Source organism: Danio rerio, chromosome 8, assembly GCF_052040795.2.
Source record: "Danio rerio strain M-AB ecotype USA chromosome 8, GRCz13ab, whole genome shotgun sequence".
NCBI classification, from domain to species: Eukaryota; Metazoa; Chordata; class Actinopteri; order Cypriniformes; family Danionidae; genus Danio; species Danio rerio.
In genome coordinates this window covers 9,183,458-9,205,000 of record NC_141028.1, presented here as the reverse complement: position 1 = coordinate 9,205,000, position 21,543 = coordinate 9,183,458, and the positions used below count along the sequence as shown (strand labels likewise).

The 21,543-nt window shown below is 36.0% G+C and overlaps 2 protein-coding genes across 6 annotated transcripts in view; one reads left to right on the top strand and one right to left on the bottom strand.

Annotated features, from left to right (window-relative positions):
- Positions 1-9,618, top strand: part of lhfpl4b (LHFPL tetraspan subfamily member 4b) — a 10,230-nt gene extending 612 nt beyond the window's left edge. For all 3 annotated transcript variants that reach the window (XM_087264272.1, XM_087264273.1, XM_087264274.1), the window contains exons 3-6: positions 3,026-3,451; positions 4,391-4,624; positions 6,641-6,680; positions 6,839-9,618. In XM_087264272.1, the coding sequence (XP_087120398.1) occupies positions 3,034-3,451; positions 4,391-4,624; positions 6,641-6,666 (678 nt within the window). In that variant the 5' untranslated portion in view covers positions 3,026-3,033 and the 3' untranslated portion in view covers positions 6,667-6,680; positions 6,839-9,618. The remainder of the gene's footprint in view (positions 1-3,025; positions 3,452-4,390; positions 4,625-6,640; positions 6,681-6,838) is intronic.
- pcsk1nl (proprotein convertase subtilisin/kexin type 1 inhibitor, like) overlaps positions 9,231-21,543 on the bottom strand; it is a 29,795-nt gene continuing 17,482 nt past the window's right edge. The window contains exons 2-5 of one of the 3 annotated variants that reach the window (XM_087263747.1): positions 19,651-20,180; positions 14,359-14,980; positions 9,993-11,685; positions 9,231-9,707 (exon numbers count right to left, since the gene is read on the bottom strand). In XM_087263747.1, coding sequence (XP_087119873.1) covers positions 14,587-14,980; positions 19,651-20,180 — 924 coding nt within the window. In that variant the 3' untranslated portion in view covers positions 9,231-9,707; positions 9,993-11,685; positions 14,359-14,586. 3 annotated transcript variants of the gene reach the window in all.

The window sequence follows — 21,543 nt, the reverse complement described above, 5'->3', positions numbered from 1 at the left end:
TGTAGTTAATAAAATCGGTAACACTTTACAATAAGGTTCATTAGTTAATGCATTTACTAACATGAACTGATCATGAACAACACATGAACAGCATTTATTAATCATAATTGAACATTTACTAATGCATTATTGACATCCAAGTCCATGCTTGTTAACATTAGTTAATGCACCATGAGTTAACATGAACTAACAATGAGCTACTGTATTTTCATTAACTAACGTTAACTAACATAAACAAATACAGTAGTAGATGTATTGTTCATTGTTTGTTCATCTTAGTAAATGCATTAATTAACATTAACTAATGAACCTTATTGTAAAGTGTGACCATAAAATCCCAGTTTAGGTGCATGAAATAATATTGAGAGATTTTACTTTTGATTATGGTAATATTATCAATTGTTGAAATGAACATTAGCATCACTAAATGCTTTACAATTGTGAGTTTGGGTTAAATAATATGGTGTTCATTTCATTTATTTTTTTCATACAGTTGAAGTTTAATGTTTGGATGAAGGGAAAGAAAATTATGAGATGTTTTATTATTGGGTGGACCCTAATTATTTGTTAATGGATATGATTTTAAAATGTGTCTTGTGACAGGGTGTGCGCAGGGTCTTAAGAAGTAATGAAAGTTGATAAATGAATTTAGAGAAATTTTTAAAATGATTTAAATGTCTTAAATGCTGTTTTACGGTGTATTTCATTTTTGATTATACAATGTATTGTTGTTAGTCTGCCTGAATTTAATCTGTGAATAATGGAGGTCTGTATAGTTGAATAAACATCTGGCTAAATTTGACGTCACGCTGCTTTGTTTACTGCAGTAACCAATTCATTCATTTTCTTGTCGGCTTAGTACCTTTATTAATCCGGGGTCGCCACAGCGGAATGAACCGCCAACTTATCCAACAAGTTTTTACGCAGCGGATGCCCTTCCAGCTGTAACCCATCTCTGGGAAACATCCACACACACATTCACACACACACTCATACACTACGGACAATTTAGCCTACCCAATTCACCTGTACTGCATGTCTTTGGACTGTGGGGGAAACTGGAGCACCCAGAGGAAACCCACGAGAACGTAGTGTTGTAAAAAAATAAATAAATGAGTTAAAAGAAGAGAGAACCCAGTCCAGGAGACTCGAAACAAGCAGAATTCCTTTATTGAGACGTGTTGGTTAATCTGCAGTCATACAGCGTCTTCAAGGTGTCCAATGTGTCTGCAAGAGCCTACTAGAGTTCCGCAGTCTGCAAGTTCTTTCACGAGTCTCTCACAAGTCTCACACAAGTCTAATTTAAGACAAAGATTTCATGTCTATATTGTGTTTTTAGGAGGAGGGGATATGGCTAAACAAAGCATGCAAATTAAGAGTTGGAGTCAGCCTGGCATAGGTGTTAAAAAACGGCCCAGCTACTGACCACACAAGTTAATCAACATAGGGTTTCTGTAGCATAAAAGCAACACCCGAAGACAAAGACAGAGTCGTTTAAAGCATTTGCATCACTGGCTTAGCCTGTAGTCAGAGAGATAGAGGTTAAATGTCCCTCCTAGCTGGGATGTTAATGAAATTATATAATTAAAAACCAAAGAATATAACTTTTCAGTTATACGTAGATTATTGTTCATTTGGAATTAGTTGATAGAAATTTATATTTCCACAGTAGGGAGAACATGCAAACTCCACACAGAAACGCCAACTGAGCTGAGGTTCGAACCAGCGACCCAGCGACCTTCTTGCTGTGAGGCGACAGCACTACCTACTGCGACACTGCCTCACTCCGCATGTGAATAATGTTTTAATTTTGTGCAGGTATGTTTTATGTAGCATTATTTCACAAAAAGAGATGATGTTTTTACATCTGCAATTTTACTGGCATAATTTAAAATTAATCTTTCATTTTCTTTTCGGGCTCTCTTTATTAATCTGGGGTCGCCACAGTGGAATCAACCGCCAACTTTCAGTCATTTATTCATTTTCTTGTCGGCTTAGTCCCTTTATTAAACCGGGGTCGCCACAGTGGAATGAACCGCCAACTTATCCAGCACATTTTTAGGCAGCAGATGCCCTTTCAGCCACTAAGGACAATTTAGCCTACCCAATTCACCTGTACTGCATGTCTTTGGACTGTGGGGGAAACTGGAGCACTTGGAGGAACCCAATGCGAATGCAGGAAGAACATGCAAACTCCACACAGAACCGCCAACTGAGCCGAGCCGAGGTTCGAACCAGCGACCTTCTTGCTGTGAGGCGACAGCACTACCTACTGTGTCACTGCGTCGCCCTTTCTTTAAAGAATTATTTATATAAAAAATGTCCCTGCTATGGACACTTTGGCAGTATGTACGCATGCATGTCATGCCAATAAAGTGAATTGAATTGAATAGAACTGAAGTTTTTGATATTCTTCTTTCAGTGTCCAAAAAATATATAAAACTAGAGTTTGCTTGTTTACAATATTTAAAATTTGTGGCTAAGAAATAGCTACATTTGAATTTCAGTAGGGCAGGTAAAAATATTTTCCACTGGCCAATGTGTAAAAACTTACCGTTTTATATGAAATAATTGATAATGGGCTTAAAAAGACATTTGACTTGGTGAAACCTGCAGAAACCCCGAAATAATGGTCCATTAGTTAATGTTTGTGGGGTGGCACAATGGCTCAGTGGTAAGCACTGTCGCCTCACAGCAAGAAAGTCACTGGTTCGAGTTCCGGCTGGGTCAGTTGGCATTTCTGTGTGGAGTTTGCATGTTCTCCCCGTGTTGGCGTGGGTTTCTCCCTCAGTCCAAAGACATGCGCTATAGATGAATTGGATAAATTGACTGTAGTGCATGAGTGTGTTTGTGAATGCAAGAGTGTATGGGTGTTTTCCCAGTACTGGGTTGTGGCTGGAAGGGCATTCTCTGCGTTAAACAAATGCTGGAATAGTTGGCGGTTCATTCTGCTGTGGCGACCCCTGATAAATAAGGGACTTGAATGAATGAGTGTGTTAATGTATTTTTTATGTTGTTCTATCAGTCTCCATCATGCAGCATCAGTCTCCTGAAGTGGCCCGTCTGTATCAGACTGAGTTCATCCGGAGCGCGCGGGCCATCGGTGTGATGTGGGCCGTCTGCACGCTCTGCTTCGCTGTGATCGAGGTGGTCATTCTCATTCAGCCTTCCTGGGTCGGCACACGAGAGCTGCACTATAGAGGAGGAGGACCTGCTCCACCGACTGGGACTCTTGGGCTCTTCGAGGTCTGCCTGGAGACTGATTGGCCCGTTCCAGAATGCCGCGGGTCTCTGCGCACCCTGACGCCTCTACCAGCCTTCCAGTCTCCAGCCGTGCTGGTGTGCATGTCTCTGACCATGGTGTGGGCCAGCGTGGGCTGCCTGTGTCTCTTCAGATTTTGCAACGCCGCCACGGTCTACAAGATCTGTGCCTGGCTGCAGCTCACAGCAGGTGAGACCACATTACATACAGTAAAGAAATACAGTAAAAATACTGTAATATTGTGAAATGTTAATATATTTAAAGAAGTTTTGTGGAATGATGTTACATCTTCCTTCAGGTTATTAAAAACGTTGGTAACACTTTAGAATAATGCTCCATTAGTTAATGTATTTACTAACATGAATAAACTCGTAAAGCATTTATTAATTATAGTTCAACATTTACTAATGCGTTATTAAAAACCAAAGTTATTAAAAAACCAAACGCAAACCAACCTGAACTGACGTGATTAAACCTAAATAACATTAATTAACATAGCATTAAATGTATTACTACTTGTTCGTTTATGTGAACATACATTAACTACATACATGCATAGATGCATATATACATAATGTACAATCTTTATTAGTTACACCAACTGCTCGTTAAGGCAAATTTCTAATCAGCCAATCACATGGCAGCAACTCAATGCATTTAGGCATGTAGACATGATCAAGGCGATCTGCTGCAGTTCAAAGCGAGCAACAGAATGGAGAAGAAAGGGGATTTAAGCGAACGTGGCATGGTTGTTGGTACCAGACGGGTTGGTCTGAGTATTTCAGAAACTGCTGATCTACTGGGATTTTCACGCACAACCATCCCTAGGGTTTACAGAGAATGGTCTTAAAAAGAGCAAATATACAGTGAGCGGCAGTTCTGTGGGTGTAAATGGGTGGGATGTAAATGAGCACAGTTGGTGAACCACTTTGCATGTAAAATAAGGCTCAGGGTGAAAGGCAGAGAATCTCCTGTCACATATTATGTAGTTTGCTCTCCTACTTTAGATATAGCCTCTACATGATTTCTGCCTCCCTGCACATTGAACCATGTCATTCTTGACTTGAAAACTACTCTTTATACTGTACAGTATGTAAAGCAGTAGATGGTCTGTGTTTGTTTGTCCAGGTTTCTGCCTGGCTCTGGCGTGTGTGTTGTTTCCAGACTCGTGGTCGTGTGCTGAAATGCGGGCTCTGTGCGGGGAGCGGGTCAGTAGTTTCTCCCCAGGGAACTGCTCTGTGCACTGGGCCTTTATCCTGGCTATACTGGGTGTTCTGGACGCTGGGATTCTGGCCACACTGGCCTTTGTGTTGGGGAATCGCCAAGATGCCCTACTGCCAGACAATGCCAAGGACGGGGACGGTAAAAAATTTTCCCAAGTGATGTTTAACAGAGCAAGGATGTTTTTTACATTGTTTCCTATTATACATGTAATAGACTTTTGGAAAAAGTCTTAAAGTTTGACTGGATTAGAAGTTTGTACTTTTATATATATATTTTAAAGTAAATATTTTTGGCCCCCTTAAGATTTTTTTTCTGTTTTTCTCAAGAATTTGTACTTGAAGTTGAAGTATTTGCAAAATAACTAGTAAAATATTCTGTGCTATTATCGTGATAAAGACTAAAGAAATGAGTTATTGGAAATGAGTTTGTTGCTAAATGACTACATGTAATTATTAAAACTAAAAAATATTGTGAGAAAAAATATATCCTTCCTTCCCTTCTTCCTTCCTTTAATTTCCATTCCATCTCTTCCTTTCTTATCTTTCTTCCTTCTTCTTTTCTTCCTTTCTCTCCTTCCATCTTTCCTTCCTTTCCATTCCATCCTTTACTTTCCTTTATCTTTCTTTCTTTTTTTCTTCCTTCCTTTCTTCCTCCTTTTCTTTTCCATTTCGCCCTTTCCTTCATTTCTTTCTTTCTTCCTTCCTGTCTTTTTCCTTGCTTCCTTTCTTTTTCCCTTCTCTTTCCATTTCTTCCTCCTTCCCTTTCTTTTCCATTCCATTCTTTCCTACCATCCTTTCTTTCTTCCTTAATTTCTTTATTTCCTTCCTTTCTTCCTTCCTTGTCTTTCCATTACTTCTATCCTTTCCTTCCTTCCTTCCTTCCATCCTTCCTTCCTTCTCTTTCCATTCCTTCCTTCCTACCTTTCTTTTGCATTCCATTAATTCCTTCCTTGCTTTCTTTCGTCATTTCTTTATTTCCTTCCTTCCTTTTCTTTTCTTTCCATTTTTTTCTTCCTGCCTTCCTTTTCCATCCCATTCTTTCTTTCTTCCTTTCTTCCTTTCATTCTTTCCTTGCTTCCTTCCTTCCTTTCTTCTTCTTATTCCTTCTTTATTCTCTTTCTTTTCCATTTCATTATTTTCTTCATTTAGTTTCTTCCATCAATTATTTTCCAACTTTCCTTCCTTCCTTCCTTCCTTCCTTCCTTCCTTCCTTCTCTTTACATTCCTTTCTCCTTCCTTTTCTTTTCCATTTTATCCTTTCCCACTTTCCTTTCTTTCCCTCCTTCCTTTCTTCCTTTCTATTCCATTCCATCCTTTCCTTCCTTCCTTCCTTCCTTCCTTCCTTCCTTTCTTTTCCTTTCCTTTCTTTATTTCTTCCTTTCTTTCTTACTTTTTTACTTTTCTTTCTATTTCTTCCTTCCTCCCTTTCCTTCCTTTCCATTCCATCCTTTCTTTTCCTTTTCTTTTTTATCCCATCCTTTTCTTCCATTCCTTCCTTTGCTTCCTTCCTTCCTTCCTTCCTTCCTTCTTTCTTTCCTTTCTTTAGTTTTTTTTTTCTGGCTGAAGCAGTCTTTGTTATTTCAGTCGTAAGAAAATGAGCGTTTGTTATATGATAAAAAATGTGTTGAGAAAAACTGTTAAACGGTGCTTAAGGAATATTTGAAAAATAATAAATAATAATAAAGTTGTATATATTGTTTTATTTTGAGAAATAAAACTATTAACATTTTTGAAATTAATATTTTCTAAAGCAAGCTTTACCATATTGTATTTGTGCATATACATTTAATTAGTCAATACTGAAAATAGTAAATAAATTATTATAAAAAATATTTATAAAGAATATTTAATATGTTCATATTTTATTTTCCAGTAATTTTCATTAATTTAATGTATCATCTCTCTATTTTTAAAGATGTTCTGTGAATAAAATATTATTTTAATAAATATATCAGTTTAATAAATCTTTTTTTTTTCTAATGCACCAAAATGCATGACCTATATTCACTGAGAAAAATATTAATTTCATTGTTATTGTGTTAATAGGCTGATATGGCAAGTTCTACAAATTACCTTGTTGATCTTAATGAAGTAAATATTAATTTTACTCATCATCCCTTCGTTTTCATCATGTCGTTTTCTCCTCTCTTCTCAGTGACTGGCTTGTTACTGGCAGCATAAAACAGAAAGTGCAGGTAAGACTGTGATGGAGGTTTTTTTTAAGTCCTCCTGTTGTGATTTATAATTTTTTTATGTTTGTAAAATGACTCAAATAGAAAAAAAACAAAAACCTGACCTAATTCATGAGCTGTGTCTCAATCACCTGAACAGACTCTTCTCTCTTTCTCTCTAGCATGACGTCATCGTCCTGTGCATCTGCTTACATAACCTGTCAGCATAGAAACAGTCACCTGGCAACCGTCTCTGAGTGCAGTGTTCATCACAGTGATCTTGTGAAGGTGGCTGTAAATAGAGAAGAGGACAGACTCGTGTTCTGCAGACTCTGTGAACTCTTCTAATGCCCAAACACATCACATGCTCTGCTATATTTAGAGCATTCGCTGTGACGTTTAATTCTGTGTTCTAGACAGTTCCTGTGCATGATTTTAAGCTGAAGTCTGAAGTTAGGCTTGGAGCCAGTATTATAATACTGTACACTGGGTCAGTTTTGTCTTTTTAGTCTTTTTCAAAGTCGGCATGAAATAAAATTGGCCTAATTATTTTCTAAATGTGTGCCTGTGGTATTACTGTGAAGGATTAGTCCAATAATACAGTAGGAATATTATTATGGTTTTACACAATTCATTTTCTTCCATTAAGCAATGGTTCATCAGTTGCCATTTATTTTAAGGTTTATCAACCAAATTGAGTCAATGCAGAGTCCATAATATGGGGAAAATGATCAATCTATTTTACACAAGTTAATTATACAGTCTCTTGCATGAATATAATTATTGTTTAATCCTTTACCTGAAGTATTTTGACCGTTCATGCATACCTGGGGGCTTAATGACCCAAACATGAACTGTTTCTAAGTATTTGTCAAAACATTTTCTTTATATTTGTTGATTAGGGATGGACATGTATTCAATATGCTATATTGACAATACTGTATACTGGAATAAACATATTTCAGTAATGGTGATATGATTATTTTAGATGATCTAATATTTCAATGGTAGATGTATATCTGTCTGTCCATCCATCTGTTCATCCCTCCACCTCAGAGCAATGTTCTAAATGACTGTCTGTCTTTCTGTCATTTTCCTACCTTCCTTTCCATCTTTTCCTTCCTTCCTTCCTTCCTTCCTTCCTTCCTTCCTTCCTTCCTTACTTACTTCCTTTCTTCTTTCCTTCCTTCCGTCCTTCCTTCCTTCCTTCCTTCCTTCCTTCCTTCCTTCTTTTCTTCTTTTTCTTCCTTCCTTTTTGCCTTCCTTTCCTTCCTTTCTTTCCTTTCCTCTCCTTTCCTTCCTTCCTCCCTTCTTTATTTCCTTCCTTCATTTCTTCCTTTTCCGTCTTTTCCTTCTTTCCTTTCCATCCTTTCATTCCTTCCTTCCTTCCTTCCTTCTGTTCTTTCTTCATTCCATCCTTTCCTTCCTTTGCTTGCTTCCTTTATTTCTTCCTTCATTTTCTTTTCTTCCTTTACTTCCTTCCTTCCTTTTTCCTTCCTTCCTTCCTTTCCTTCTTACCTTCATTGTCCTTCCTTCCTTCCTTCTGTTCTTCTTACCTTTCATTTTCATCCTTTCCTTCCTTATTTTCCTTATTGCCTTCCCTCATTTCTTTCCTTTTTTCCTTCCTTCCTTTTCCATTGCATTCCTTTCTTTCCTCTCTTTCATCCTTCCTTCCTTCCTTCCTTCCTTCCTTACTTTCTGAACCAGTATTTGTTATTTCAATTTTTTTATTACAATTTCAAATGTTATTAGCCTGTTAAATTTAAAGGTAAAGCCATTCACATGGTCTGAGAGTTTTTCTTTTGTTTGTTTGATGGTTTATATTTATTTTTATTCTTTATTTTCTTCCTTCCTTTACTCTTTAGTTTTTTTCCCTTCTTTCTTTCCTTCCTCTTTTCCTTCCCTCCTTTTCCATTTCATTCATTTTGTCCCTTGCTTTCCTTCCTACCTTCATTGTCCTTCCTTCATTTCCTTCTTCTTTCCTTCCTTTCTTCCTTCCTTCCTTCCTTTCTTCCTTCATTCCTTCCTTCCTTCCTTCCTTTCCTTTTCATCCTTTCCTTCCTTTCTTTCCTCATTGCATTCTTTCCTTTCTCTTTGTTCAATCCTTCCTTCCCTCCTTACTTGCTTTAGCAGTATTTGTTATTTCAGTCTGAGGTTTGAGGTTATTTAAATATCCAGAACAGAAATATATCATCAAATTAGCATATTATGATTAAACTTTAACCAAATCATTCAGCCCTAATGTTCAGTCAAAATTAAGCTGAATGTATCATGAGGGATTAATTGCATACATCTCTAACTGAAATTAATATTTTTTGACATCTGTCAAATAACTAAAACAACTTTTTTCATGTCGACTTTAAAACAGCATGCCGTTGTGTGATATTCAAACACCGTCAACCGTCATTAATATTCAATGTAACCACTGCGTGTCTTAGCCGTGACTCTTGTACTTGTTATTCACCTTACAGTGACCAGATATAATGCAATTTTGTCAGTTGAGTGTGTTCAATGTTGAATGTGATGTAGTCTCTAACACACTTCCACTGTAAAAGCAATGCAGAGTTCTGAATGTTGGTGTTCACATACACTTTATTAGCACTTAACAGTGATTCCTGTTGTTTGACAAAACTCGTAGTGCAGAGAAATGTATTTTTGTACAAGATTTTATGACCGCACGAATATCGAAAAGCATTTATATATACTGTATACTCAGAGCCACGATTTCCTTCACAAATTCATAAAAGTCAGATCACAAACCCAGAAGGTGACAACTCGGGACAGTGATGAGAGAACATTAGATAGAGAGTTACAAAGCCCAAGATCAAGGAGGACAAACATTTCTTCAAGCTTTAATAAGATGCATACTGTATGACACTATAAGATTTAGAGAACGAGGACAGGGCAAGCACTTGTTTTAAACCTGTATCGGGCATCTTCTGCAATAAATACATTTCAGGAAGTGGCGTTTGTCAATCGTTTGTTTCAAACAAAGGTATTTCGTAGCATGTAGGAGATTTATTCACTACAACTTTGCTTCTTAAAGGGATAGTTCACACAAAGATTTAAAATCTGTCATCATTTACTCACATTTGACTTGTTGTAGTTTCTTCCTTCTGTCGAACACACAAAGAAGATATTTTGAAGAATGTTGGAAACCTGTAACCATTGATTTGCATTGTTTTCTTACTATGAAAGTCAATGGTTACAGTTCCCTCAGAATACCTTCTTTAGTGTTCGACAGAATAAAGAAGTGCTTAACATTTTGGAAACACTTGAGGGCGAGTAAACAGTGAGTAAATATTACTTTTTGAGTGAACTATCCCTTTAAGTGATGTTGACTGATTTCTGATTGTTATAGCAATGTAAGGCTAGCTTTTTTGCCATATTGATGCAAAGGTGGACTTTTCTCCTTAAACTAAATTTCTAAATTAACTAAATTTCTAAATAAATGAAGAGTTCAGATGCAAAAACTTCTAAATGCTGTCTGAAATGTTCCTCTAAAATCCGTATTTTTATCAGGCTCCTGTGTGTATGTTCAGTGATATCACTTCTATGGCAAAGAATAAGTCCTTTACTTGGTCTTTATAGTAAAATATAAACAAAAGAGGCTGAGAAAAAGTTGCATTTTTGATGGCAATTTCAGACGGCACTCTACAGGGTTTTAGCATCTGAACTCTTTAAATATCACTGCAACCGAAAATGACCATTTCCCACTTGAATAGTTAAAGAAATGTAATTTATTTCTGTCATGTAAAGCTGAGTTTTCAGCTGCATATTACTCTTGTCTACAGTGATCCTTCAGAAATCATACTAATATGCTGATTCACTGCACAAGAAACATTTCTTATTATTATCATCAATGCTGGAAACAGTTGTGCTGCTTCATATATTTGTGAGACTTCTTTTTTTTCTGGGATCTTCGATGAATGTAAAAGAAGAGCATTTAATTGAAAGCCAAAACTTTTGTAACATTAGAAATATTGAATTTTAACAAAGTAAATGCAACATTGCTGGATAAATCATGTTATATTTAGTTTTGATATAGAGTTAACGCTACACATAGACTTTGCTTATAATAACAAACAGGCAATAAATGTCTCCAAACCCACGATCGGCTGTAGTAAAGCTCTCATACTGAGAGTTTTCTGGAAGCAGATCTAGCAAACCAATGCTCTGCTCATCTCACAGCGATTCTGGGGAGCAGATTGTTCAATAGAAACTCACTTGAGTGACATAAATTGCCTAAATGGACTCTTGGCGGATGTGAAATTGCAGTTTGGTTTTTATGGGTAAAAGCCTGATCTTGTTACCAGCAGAACTGGCCAAATTGATCTCGTCTTTTTAGTGCAGTATCATTTGAAACCGACTCGATCTGTCAGGGTTAGCCTGACCTTGATTCTGACAAAAACAGAGACTTGTGAAAGCCAGTAACTGATCACTTCCATGTCGGTAAGGCCTGTACAATGTGGCAAAACAGGAGAAAAACAACAAGCATATTCCATAAGCTGTTATTTGTGTGGGATTTATTGTAATATAACATCGAAACAGAGTAACATCATATCAGAATAGCTTGGCAAGCAGGTCTGCACTGCAGCAAATGATTTCATGTCTTGTTTTTCATTGCAAATATCGAAATATTTTCAAATTGAGATGCAGATACTTGAATGTGCTTAAGATATTAGGTCTTGTTTTCTAATTAAATGTATCAAAATTAATCAAAATAAATTGTACAATTTCTGCAATTAGGCTTAGGAAAACCTTAATTTGCTTTTTTAAGTGACAGTGCACCCAAAAATGAAACTTTCCTGTTAATTTTTGTCAATGTACTTAAACTAGTCATGATGTAAGTGCCTTTTTAATCCAAAAATGACAATTTTTTCACTATTTATTCACACTTAAATGTTTTTGAACTTTAATGAATATACTTAAGAGTGTTGGAAAACACAACAGCAACTTACATCCATAGTAGAAACTAAAAATTACTATTGAAGACAATGGCTGTTATTTTCAATGTTCTTCAGTATATCTTCCTTTGTGTTTAACAGAAGAAAGAAACTCAAAGAGGTTTGGAACAAGTGGAGGATGAGGAAATGATGACAGAAGTTTTATTTTTTGGATGAGCTGTCCCTTTAAAGTAGGTTTTTAGCTTTAAAAGTACAAACAATCAACCTGGACGAAAGAAATGTAATCTGTCCTTTTGTAAAATAAATATGTCCTTATTTTTATTTGTTTATTTTATTTTAATTGTTTATTTATTTATTTAATTACAATTTAAATATTTATTATAATTTTTATCATATTTTTCATGTGGGGGTCTGGGTTCAAATTACATGAATGGTGTATATTATCTTTTTTGGATGTAATTATTTTTTCTTCTGGAGAAAGTCTTGTTTTATTTCGGCTGGAATAAAAGTACATTTTTAAAAAACATTTTAAGGTCATTATTATTAGCCACATTAAGCAATATTTTTTGACTGTTTTACAGAACAAACCATCACTATACAATGATTGGCCTAACTGACCTAATTAACCTAGTAAAGCCTTTAAATGTCACTTTAAGCAGAATACAGCTGAAAACAAACTATCTAGTCAAATATTATGTGCTGTCATCCTTGTAATTGAGTTTTTAAAATTATTAAACAGAAAATGGAGAAAAAATATCTAAAAGAATTCAACTGTAACAGAAAAGGCTAACAATTCTGACATCAACTGTATATTTTTATTTTGCCTTAAAGTTTTTACAGCTAAATCATAATTTTCATCTAAAAATGTAACATTCAGCAAAAGAAAAGTCACAGATATTTAGAATTTCCTAAAGGTGAAAAAAGAAAACATTTAAGATGAACTGTCCCTTTAAGAAACAGATGCTCAAACTAGGGCTCGTGGGCCAAAGTTGGCCCATGGTAATCTTTCATTTAGCCTGCCATCCCATCTGAGAAGAGAGGGAGATTTTTGGGGAGGGTTGGAGTTAGGCATGGGACGATAACTGTTTTCAAGATATATCGCGGTTTGGAAAAGTCAAGGTTCTAAAACTGCCAACATTTTCTGTAATACCGTTCCTAAGGTATGTGTAAGATTTTTTTGGACAGCAGTATCTCCAGCAGAAAAAAATATCCAAAGATGCCATTTTAAATTGTGAAGAAATCTGAGTTTTTGAAACTAATGAAGACAGCAGAAGTCAATGACTATGTTTACATGGACATCAGTAATCAAATCATTTGCCTTTATCTAATTAAGACAACAATACGATTAAGGCATTAACATGAGCTGCTTTTTGAATGTTCCATTTATAATCCAGTTTTACATGTTACAGCACATAGTTCGATTAACGTCATTGTAACGTAATTTCATTTTTAATTTTTCGAATTTAACTGCAGTTTGGCACTTTCACTTTCATTTAGGAACACTTCATGCATGCCCCTCGTGACAAAACGAGATATCGGATGCCGCTATGAACTGCTGGAAGAGTGTTGTTTTATATACCGCACACTGAATGGGAGAAAAAAAACCTTTGACGTGTATGTGTCTGTGTTCTTTACTGACTCGGTAGGTAAAATAGTGTCAAACATCCTTGTGTCTGTGTGTGTGGACTATCCTGTCGCAAAATGCAGTGAAATAGTCCTACATGATGATAATAGTTTGATTAAGGTGTTTACATGTCTGTGCTGCACTTCAATACTGCAACTAAAATCAGCATAATCCACATGCCTTAATTAGATTTTTGATTAATCTAATTAAATTAATCAAAAACCGTCATTTACATGGTCGACTCTTAATCAGAGTATTGTCTTAATCACATTCAAATTGGATTATTGGTGTCCATGTAAACGTATTCATTTGAATTATTTAGTCTGACTTGTTTACTGTTCCAAAATATTTTAAAGGTTTCTCAAATACAAATATATTGTGTTAAAAGAGGGATAAAAAAATAATTTTTAACCCAGACATTTAAAAATAACTTATTTTAGAGCTGTAATCACAATACTGTGATAATATCACACGGTCAGAATCTTATACCGGCCCATGCCTAGTTTAGGTTAATTCCTTTAATACAGTCATTTCTAATTTAACGTAACCTTTCGTTTGTTAGTTTTATTTTTGAACTACAAAAGACAGACCTGAATTAATGTTTCAGTTAAATGTTGTAAATAAATCCGATATTATTTTTAAAATGAACACACTGTTGCTTAATGGATAGACCACAATTCAATCCTCAATGAGCAAATCAAGGCAAAGGCAGGTGCAGCTTGACTAGTGTACTCAGCATTAAACTTCACTGTGTTTTAAATGGAATTCTGATCCATTTTTATAATTTTTTAATAATATTTTTTTTCGGGTTTTTCACCTTTAGTGGATAGAAAAGTGTAGAGTATTGACAGGAAAGTATGGGGAGCAGAGAGAAGGGAATAATCAGCATAGGACCGCAAGGTGGGAATTGAACTCGGGTCGCCGTGAGTGCATTTGTCGACACACTAACACCACTACACCACTGGCGTCGACAAATTCTCTTGTTTTCATTATATTCGGTCCATCTTAAAATATATACAATGCATTAGTTAATATGATTACAGTAATGTTTTTTAAAATGTATTTTAAAATGATTGAGGAAATCATCCATGGCAACTTGTAATATAGCATCAGCCCATGGCCCTCAATCATGTTTGGTTTCTGGCCCTTCGTAAGAAAAGATTTGGGCAACCTTGCTTTAAGTAAATACATCTCGATTTAAGAATGTTTAGCCAATTTAAATAAATAAAAAACAAGACAACTACTAAATGAGCTGAAAAATCATTTAGTGCAGCGTGAGATTCGTTTTCTGCGGATGACGATGAATGCTGGCGTATCTGTAGGCGAGTGAAATGTTGCGTTCCCCATCAGAAACTCTTGCTCACTTCTGTCTGTGTGGTTTCTGCTCTCTGCATGGTTTTTAGGCTGGGAGGTACTGCAGGATGTGATGTGCGATCAGGGCCGGGTCGTAGCTCAGGGCTCTGCGCTTGCGGCTGTGTTTTTTGGGGGGCGGCAGGTCAGTGTCAATGCGCTTCATTCTCTGCAGGCCGATGTGTGGCGTTCCGTTGCTTTGACCTGCGAGTGCATCTTCATCTACATCATCATCATCATCCAGCCTCTTCACCCTCAGCAGTGATGCCTCTGCCTGGGGTCCGGGGGCGGAGTCTAGAGAGCGACGGGAGCGTTTGAGGGCGGGTTTTATGGGTCTCTCTATGCTGGACACTGCACTCAGGTCTCGTTTGGCTCTCGGGTTTGAAGAGCTTCCCTGGTTGCCACCTGATGCCAGGCTGGAGAGGATCTTCTCCACAAGGTATCTTTAAAATGATAGAAGAATGTACAATAAGATAGAAGAAAAATTGCTGCATGTTTTGCTTTAACTTGAAATTTAAATTCAGCATACATTGTTTAACATAATTGATTGAGTGTTTTTGAGATAAAATTGATATGCTGATGTTAATTGTTTAGTTTCATTTATAAACTTTAATTATTCAGTTTTCAGTTTCATTTTTTCAGCCATTTTGTGTTACTGTTTTGGTTTTTATTTATTAAAATTTTAGGTTTTGCAATGCTTTTTTTTACTCATTTGAGTTCTTTGTCTAGACAATTTTTTACATTTTTATTCATTTGAAGTCAATCGGATATTTTAATATTTAATATTTCAGCGTAATAGTATTGTTTTTATTTATTATTTAATTAAATTCATAATTTAAGAGTTTATTTTGTAATTTTAATACTTATATCTAGGGAAACACTTTAAATTTATTTGGTTATATGTTTTTATCAATTTATAATCAATATTTATATTCAATTCAATTTATCTTTATTTCTATAGCACTTTTATTATGTAGATTGTGTTTAAGCAGCTTAACAGAAGACTGCATCAGTCCAGTTTTCATAGTTGAAGTTCAGTTTAATTCAGTTCAGTGTCATTTATATATCATCTTATAATTATACAGTGTAGAATATGCAATCGATTAAAAATGTCTTTATTTTTATTTTTAATTTAAATGTGTAAATTGTTTGATGTGCTTTTGCCATTTTTTATATTATTTATAATAAATTCTATAATAAATGTTCATAAATTGTCATTTTGTTAAGATTTTGATTAAAAGGTTATATTAGTGTGTATTACTACACTGTAAAAAAAATCCTGGTTGCCTTAAATTAAGCTGAATCTAATTAACCCTATGAGTCCATTACCTTACAGGGCTGCTAAGCATAACTAAGTACACCCCATTTTGAAAATTTCTTAGTGAAAAGGCAATTTATTCTGGTGCATTTAAACAAAACCGATTTATTAAACAGGTAGATTTAATAAAATAATATTTTAGTCATCAAACATATTTAAAAATTGAATGATGATACAGTTCAATTCAAGCAAAATAATGCAAAATAAGTTACAACCTACAAAAGTTTCAACTAAAATTTTCCTTTTTTTTTTGCTTCTCTTGATTTTTCTTCTTTTTAAATTTATCTTTAATATTTGTCTATAACATATTAATTTGGCTGTCCTATTTTAGAAGCGTTATCGTAAGTTATTTTGTTAGATAAGCTCCAGATTTGGCTTCAGTGCTGACTAATCTAACGGAAATACACAAATATAACATTGTATAGCTTCCTATTTTAAATATGAATTTAAAAGCTAGATTTGTGAGGGGTGTACCTATATATATATATATATATATATATATATATATATATATATATATATATATATATATATATATATATATATATATATATATATGCTGAGCACTGTATATTATGTTTAACTGACCTAAAACAACTTTTAAAATTAAGTAAGAACATGATTAACTTAGTTTAATAAGTTAATAAACTAAAACTAAAAACATGTTGTCATGACTAATTGATCAAAGTTTTTTTACAGTGTATTTTTAAAAGTTTTTTTTAAATATAAAGAATTCAGTTTAATTCATTGCAGATTTAGGTTTTAGTTTCTCATTCAGCTAATTAACAAAGCCACATTTTAAATTTTCATTTAGTATGTTATTAATGTAAAATGTTTATTTTATTGAATATTTACTTCATTTATGAAAACTTTTTAATTGTTTTAGAAGTCAAGGCAACAAATCTAATTATTAATTTGATATCAAATTCATATCAAATAACTTCCATATCAAACATGTGATAATTTTTGTACTTCATTACATCTTGATTTTAATTAACAAGACGTTTTTATGTATAAACTGTAAAAAATATCTGTAAATTGACAGTTTTCCATGGGACTGCGTGAACGCTGAATGACCTGCAAATATTATTGTAAAACAGCACAAACGAATATATTTCTGCAGCACAAACAGAGCACAGACGAATGAGACTATTTTGCTGATGTTTTGTGTTGGGTGGGGGGTTAAATTCACTGACGTTTTTGAATTGCATTATGGGATTTTGATCTTTCCTCCAAAAGCTTTTGATGTTGAAACGTTGGAATTTTTACTTTTATTGACATTTTGTATTATATTGACGACAGTTTGTAAGTGACGTCTGGGTTGGTGTTGTATGTTACAGTACAAAAACCCGGTAATGATGTATAGCCAGTACATTTTCTGTAATTTTACAGACTTATTTCTCTCTATATTGTTTATTATACATCACATTATTTCAAACTTCTAAAATGTCAACAGATGTCACTTTGTTAGTTTAGTTGAATTTTCAACATCAAAAGTCGACAGAGCAGAGATAAAACTCACAACATAGAATGCAATTCACAATGATGGATTCAGATTTCTGCCTTCCAATCCGTCTCATCATGGATCAACATTTATCCTTTTTGCGTGTCCTGTTTCTCATTATCTTTATTAAATATGATTGATTATTTAAATGAGTATTTGACTTTGAATTGATTAAACTAATGAATAGGTTAACACTGCTTAATGTAAGAATGTTCAGTGTCCTTGCTCCTCTCTTTGCCTGTCTATTTTAATTTTGTTTTCAGGAGACACACAAACCAGGTCAGGTAGATCTCTCTCCCTCTGTCCCTCTGAACGGAGTACCCATGCAGAGGAGAAGAAAAACGCCTGTTCTAGTTGTCCTGATATTGTCTACAGTGATTTAGCTGTTTGATTTGTTTTGATTGTAATTCTTATTAAAGTAATTCCTTTTGCACTGTGTGTAGTGAGTGTATTGTAGCAGACTGTTGATGGAAACGGTCTTGAACCAGTTTGATAACACTGCTGAACGTACAAGAAACATAATTGAGTTTCCACCAGATACGGTCTCTTGCGTCTATTGTGTGCCTGGTTTAGCGTTTCACAGGTCTGGAGTCAGCTCTAAACAGTCTAGTGCAGGGGTCACCAATCCTGGTGCTGGAGGGCCGGTGACCCTGCAGGGTTTAGCTCCAACTTGCCTCAACACACCTGCCTGGGTGTTTCAAGTATACCTAGTAAGACCTTGATTAGCTTGTTCAGGTGTGTTTGATTAGGGTTGGAGCTAAAATCTGCAGGACACCGGCCCTCCAGGAACAAGTTTGATGACCCCTGGTCTAGTGGATGTCTGACGTTTATGCTTAAGATATTGTTCAGAGTTGTATGCACGAACCCCACGTGGAAATGTTCCTAGTCTATCTGTGTTTTGACCAATCAGGTTAGAACACCTGTATGTATGACGCAGTTAATGACGTTATGTGAGTGTATAATTGTTATTGATTGGTGATTGTAAGCAGAGCGGCCTAGGAACTCATTGCGAGTGTTGAAGCTGGCTTCTGCTAATGAAACTGCAAACTATCTTCAGTAAACTTCCTCTATTTATTTAAATCTCTGACTCCGGCTCTTTACACTTGTAACTCACAAAATACGGAACCTGTTAATTCACAGATATTTTTTACCGTGTACTTTCATGTAAGTTCTAACAACCCCTGGCTCATATACAGTTCAAGTCAGAATTATTAGCCCCCCTGAGTCATTAGACCGCTTATTTATTTTCCCCCTAATTTCTGTTTAACCGAGAGAAGATTTTAGGCTAACTAGGATAACTAGGCTAATTAGTTATATAACAGTGGTTTGTACTGTAGACTATCGCAAAAAATATAGCTTTAAGGGGCTCATAATTTCATCCCTAAAATGGTGTTTAAAAAATTAAAAAACGCTTTTATTCTAGCCAAAATAAAACAAGTGAGCCTTTTTCCAGAAGAAAAAATATTATCAGACACACTGTGAAAATTTCCTTGCTCTGTTAAACATCATTTGGAAAATATTTAACAAAGAAGGTTTCTTATTGGTTTATTATTCTGTCCATCATCATTATGACGCTCTCCGGTTCCACTAATCCCAGGACGAGCCGCAAGGATTTAAAGCCCTGTCAGACCAGTGTGTGGTGTGCGCCCTGCCTCGGCGTACCCTTTGTGCTCCACGCAATTTGTTTGTGCAAATGCTTCGTCTATTTTGTGATTTATCTCAGTTACTGTGATAATTCGAGTTTGCTTGTTGAACTTCGTTGGCTTTAAGTAACATAGTATGATGATGGTTGTGTGATTCTAAACTAAGCTTTGACGGACTTATTCGGTTTGTTTTGTTTTAGTTTAGATTGATGTTTTGTTAGATTAGTTTGAGTGTTTTACCACCTGTGTATTTTTGAGTTTTGTAGTTTAATTAGTTTAGTTCGGGTGTCGTACACACTGAAGATCTCGGTTTTTATTTGTTTCTTTTTGATGCCTAGTTTAGACATTAGATTTAAGGATTGTTTTGTTTTGTTAATTTCTTTGATTTGGCTTACACTCGTTGTTTTTGTTTAAAGATAATAATTATAAATGTTTATTTCTTTTTCCCCCTCCCATTTATGTTTCAATTCAATTAATGAGTAAAAAGCTTTAAATAAGAGTAACTGAACCTTGCCTCATTATTGATCTGTCGCACACATTACACCTGTCTCACTTAAATGTTACAGCATCCCACTTTAACATCATAAAACACGTAACAGGGGCTAATAATTCTGACTTCAACTGTATACGCTAGTTTGTATGTGTTACCTGAGCATCTCCTGGTCTTTGTCCTGCTCTCTCTCTGGAATCCTGTTAGCTGCGGGTGCGAGTCCGGCCTGCACAAGTCTCTCCTGCTTGTAGCGGTTGAGCAGAGCCTGAGTGAGCTGAGGATCTAGAAGACCCTGCCATGAAGCCTGTGGTTTGGCCATGCTCACAGCCTGCTCAGTCTCATCATAATCAGGAGGATATGGACCCTGAAAATCCCCCCCTTCTTCCTCCTGGTCCCCTGCTCTGCCCTGTCCGGTGCCCTGTGCCTCGTTGAGGAGTCGCAGCATTGAAGCCAAATATGCAGCCTCCTGTTCCCGCCTCTGATCACTTTCCACCAGCCGCTGGAGGGCCTGTCCCAAACTCTGAGCTCTTAGGACTTCTGACGGGTAGTAGTCATTGCTGCGGCTCTTGAAGTCAGCGGAGGGGTAGGAGATCATCTGGGCCTCATAGGGCACTGAATCGCGAAGTTCTCTGCGGAGACGAACTGGAACGTCATAACTGCGAACGCCTCCACGCATGGCGGAAAGAGGCTGAGGGATACAGAGAAACCACACAGATGAGTGGTGTGAGTCATTTCAGCTTTGTAGACACATCTTATTAAGGTTAAGGTTAGGGCTGCATGATATTGGGGAAAAAAACGGACATTACGATGTTTCATTTTTCTACAAAATATATATTTATTTATACAACAGTTCTGTCTGGTTGTTGAATCTGATTGGCTGATAGTTGTGCAATATTCTGGTAATTCTGGTAACAGCACTCGCCCAGCCTTTTCACCCTTCACCCTTGTGTATTACTCCATCCACATGCAGCGACAAGCAGAGGACACTCTACAGTTTGACAAATTTTGCTGCTGTTGGACAACATAATGAACTTTTGAGGTTTTTTTTAGTCGAGAATGTAGTTGTTTAGATTGCTACTATGCAGCTTATTTATAAGGATAGTGGCTATTTTAAAACATTTATAATTCTGAGAGACAGCACTTCGGCAGCCATTAGCCTGTCATTAAGCAGAACAAAAATAGTTGACCATGTCTATCCACAAGATGGCGATAAAGACCGCATAAATGGGCCTTACAGGAGAGGGAAAACCCAGCATAATTTTAAACCACAGCTGATCAAATCAATATAAAACTGGTAACTTTCCAACTCAATATCTCTCTTTTGTATGTTGTACTTTATTTATACTATAGTAACTGTAGTGTGTTGAGTGTGAGATGGGACTCATCTTAAAGTCTTAAAACCGGAGATAGCCATCTATTTCTGAGTCTCCTGTTTCCCCTAGTAGCAAAGAATTCTGGCCCAGATTTGGCAAAAAGCTGGCACAGCAGGCATTCATCCGGCACTGGCATACAGCATGTGGGCCAAACAAGGCCCGGGTTTGGCAGAGGTGGCACCGTTTTTAAGGCGGCACACAAGATTTGAACCAGATGAAAAACGTAGTATTTGTCCCAGATTTAAAAATTTGATAAGTGGGCCATGTGAGTTTGGCCAGTCTTGACCCACATTTAAAATACACTAAAATCATTTTTGAGTAAAGAAAAAAAATTCTACCAATCAGGTCACTTTGAGAAAAAGCGTGCCCATAGTGTGCCTAAAGCGCATCACTCCATGGGTTTATCAATTTCATTGCAATCGTGACACACCAACCTATCTGGCCCAGTTTAGGCCCAGTTATGAGTTATTAACTTGGCTGAGACTTGGCCCAGATATGGTCCGTGTTTGGCCCTTGTCTGGAAGCCAGATTTGGTCCAGTCATATACCGTAATTCACTGCGGCATGTGGGCCAAGCAAAACCTGATTGTGTGGGCCAGAGCGGGGCCAGAGAAATTTTGCTATGTGGGTCGTTACTGCAGACTAGTTCAGAAAACCAAAAGAAAGAAGAAATGCCCAA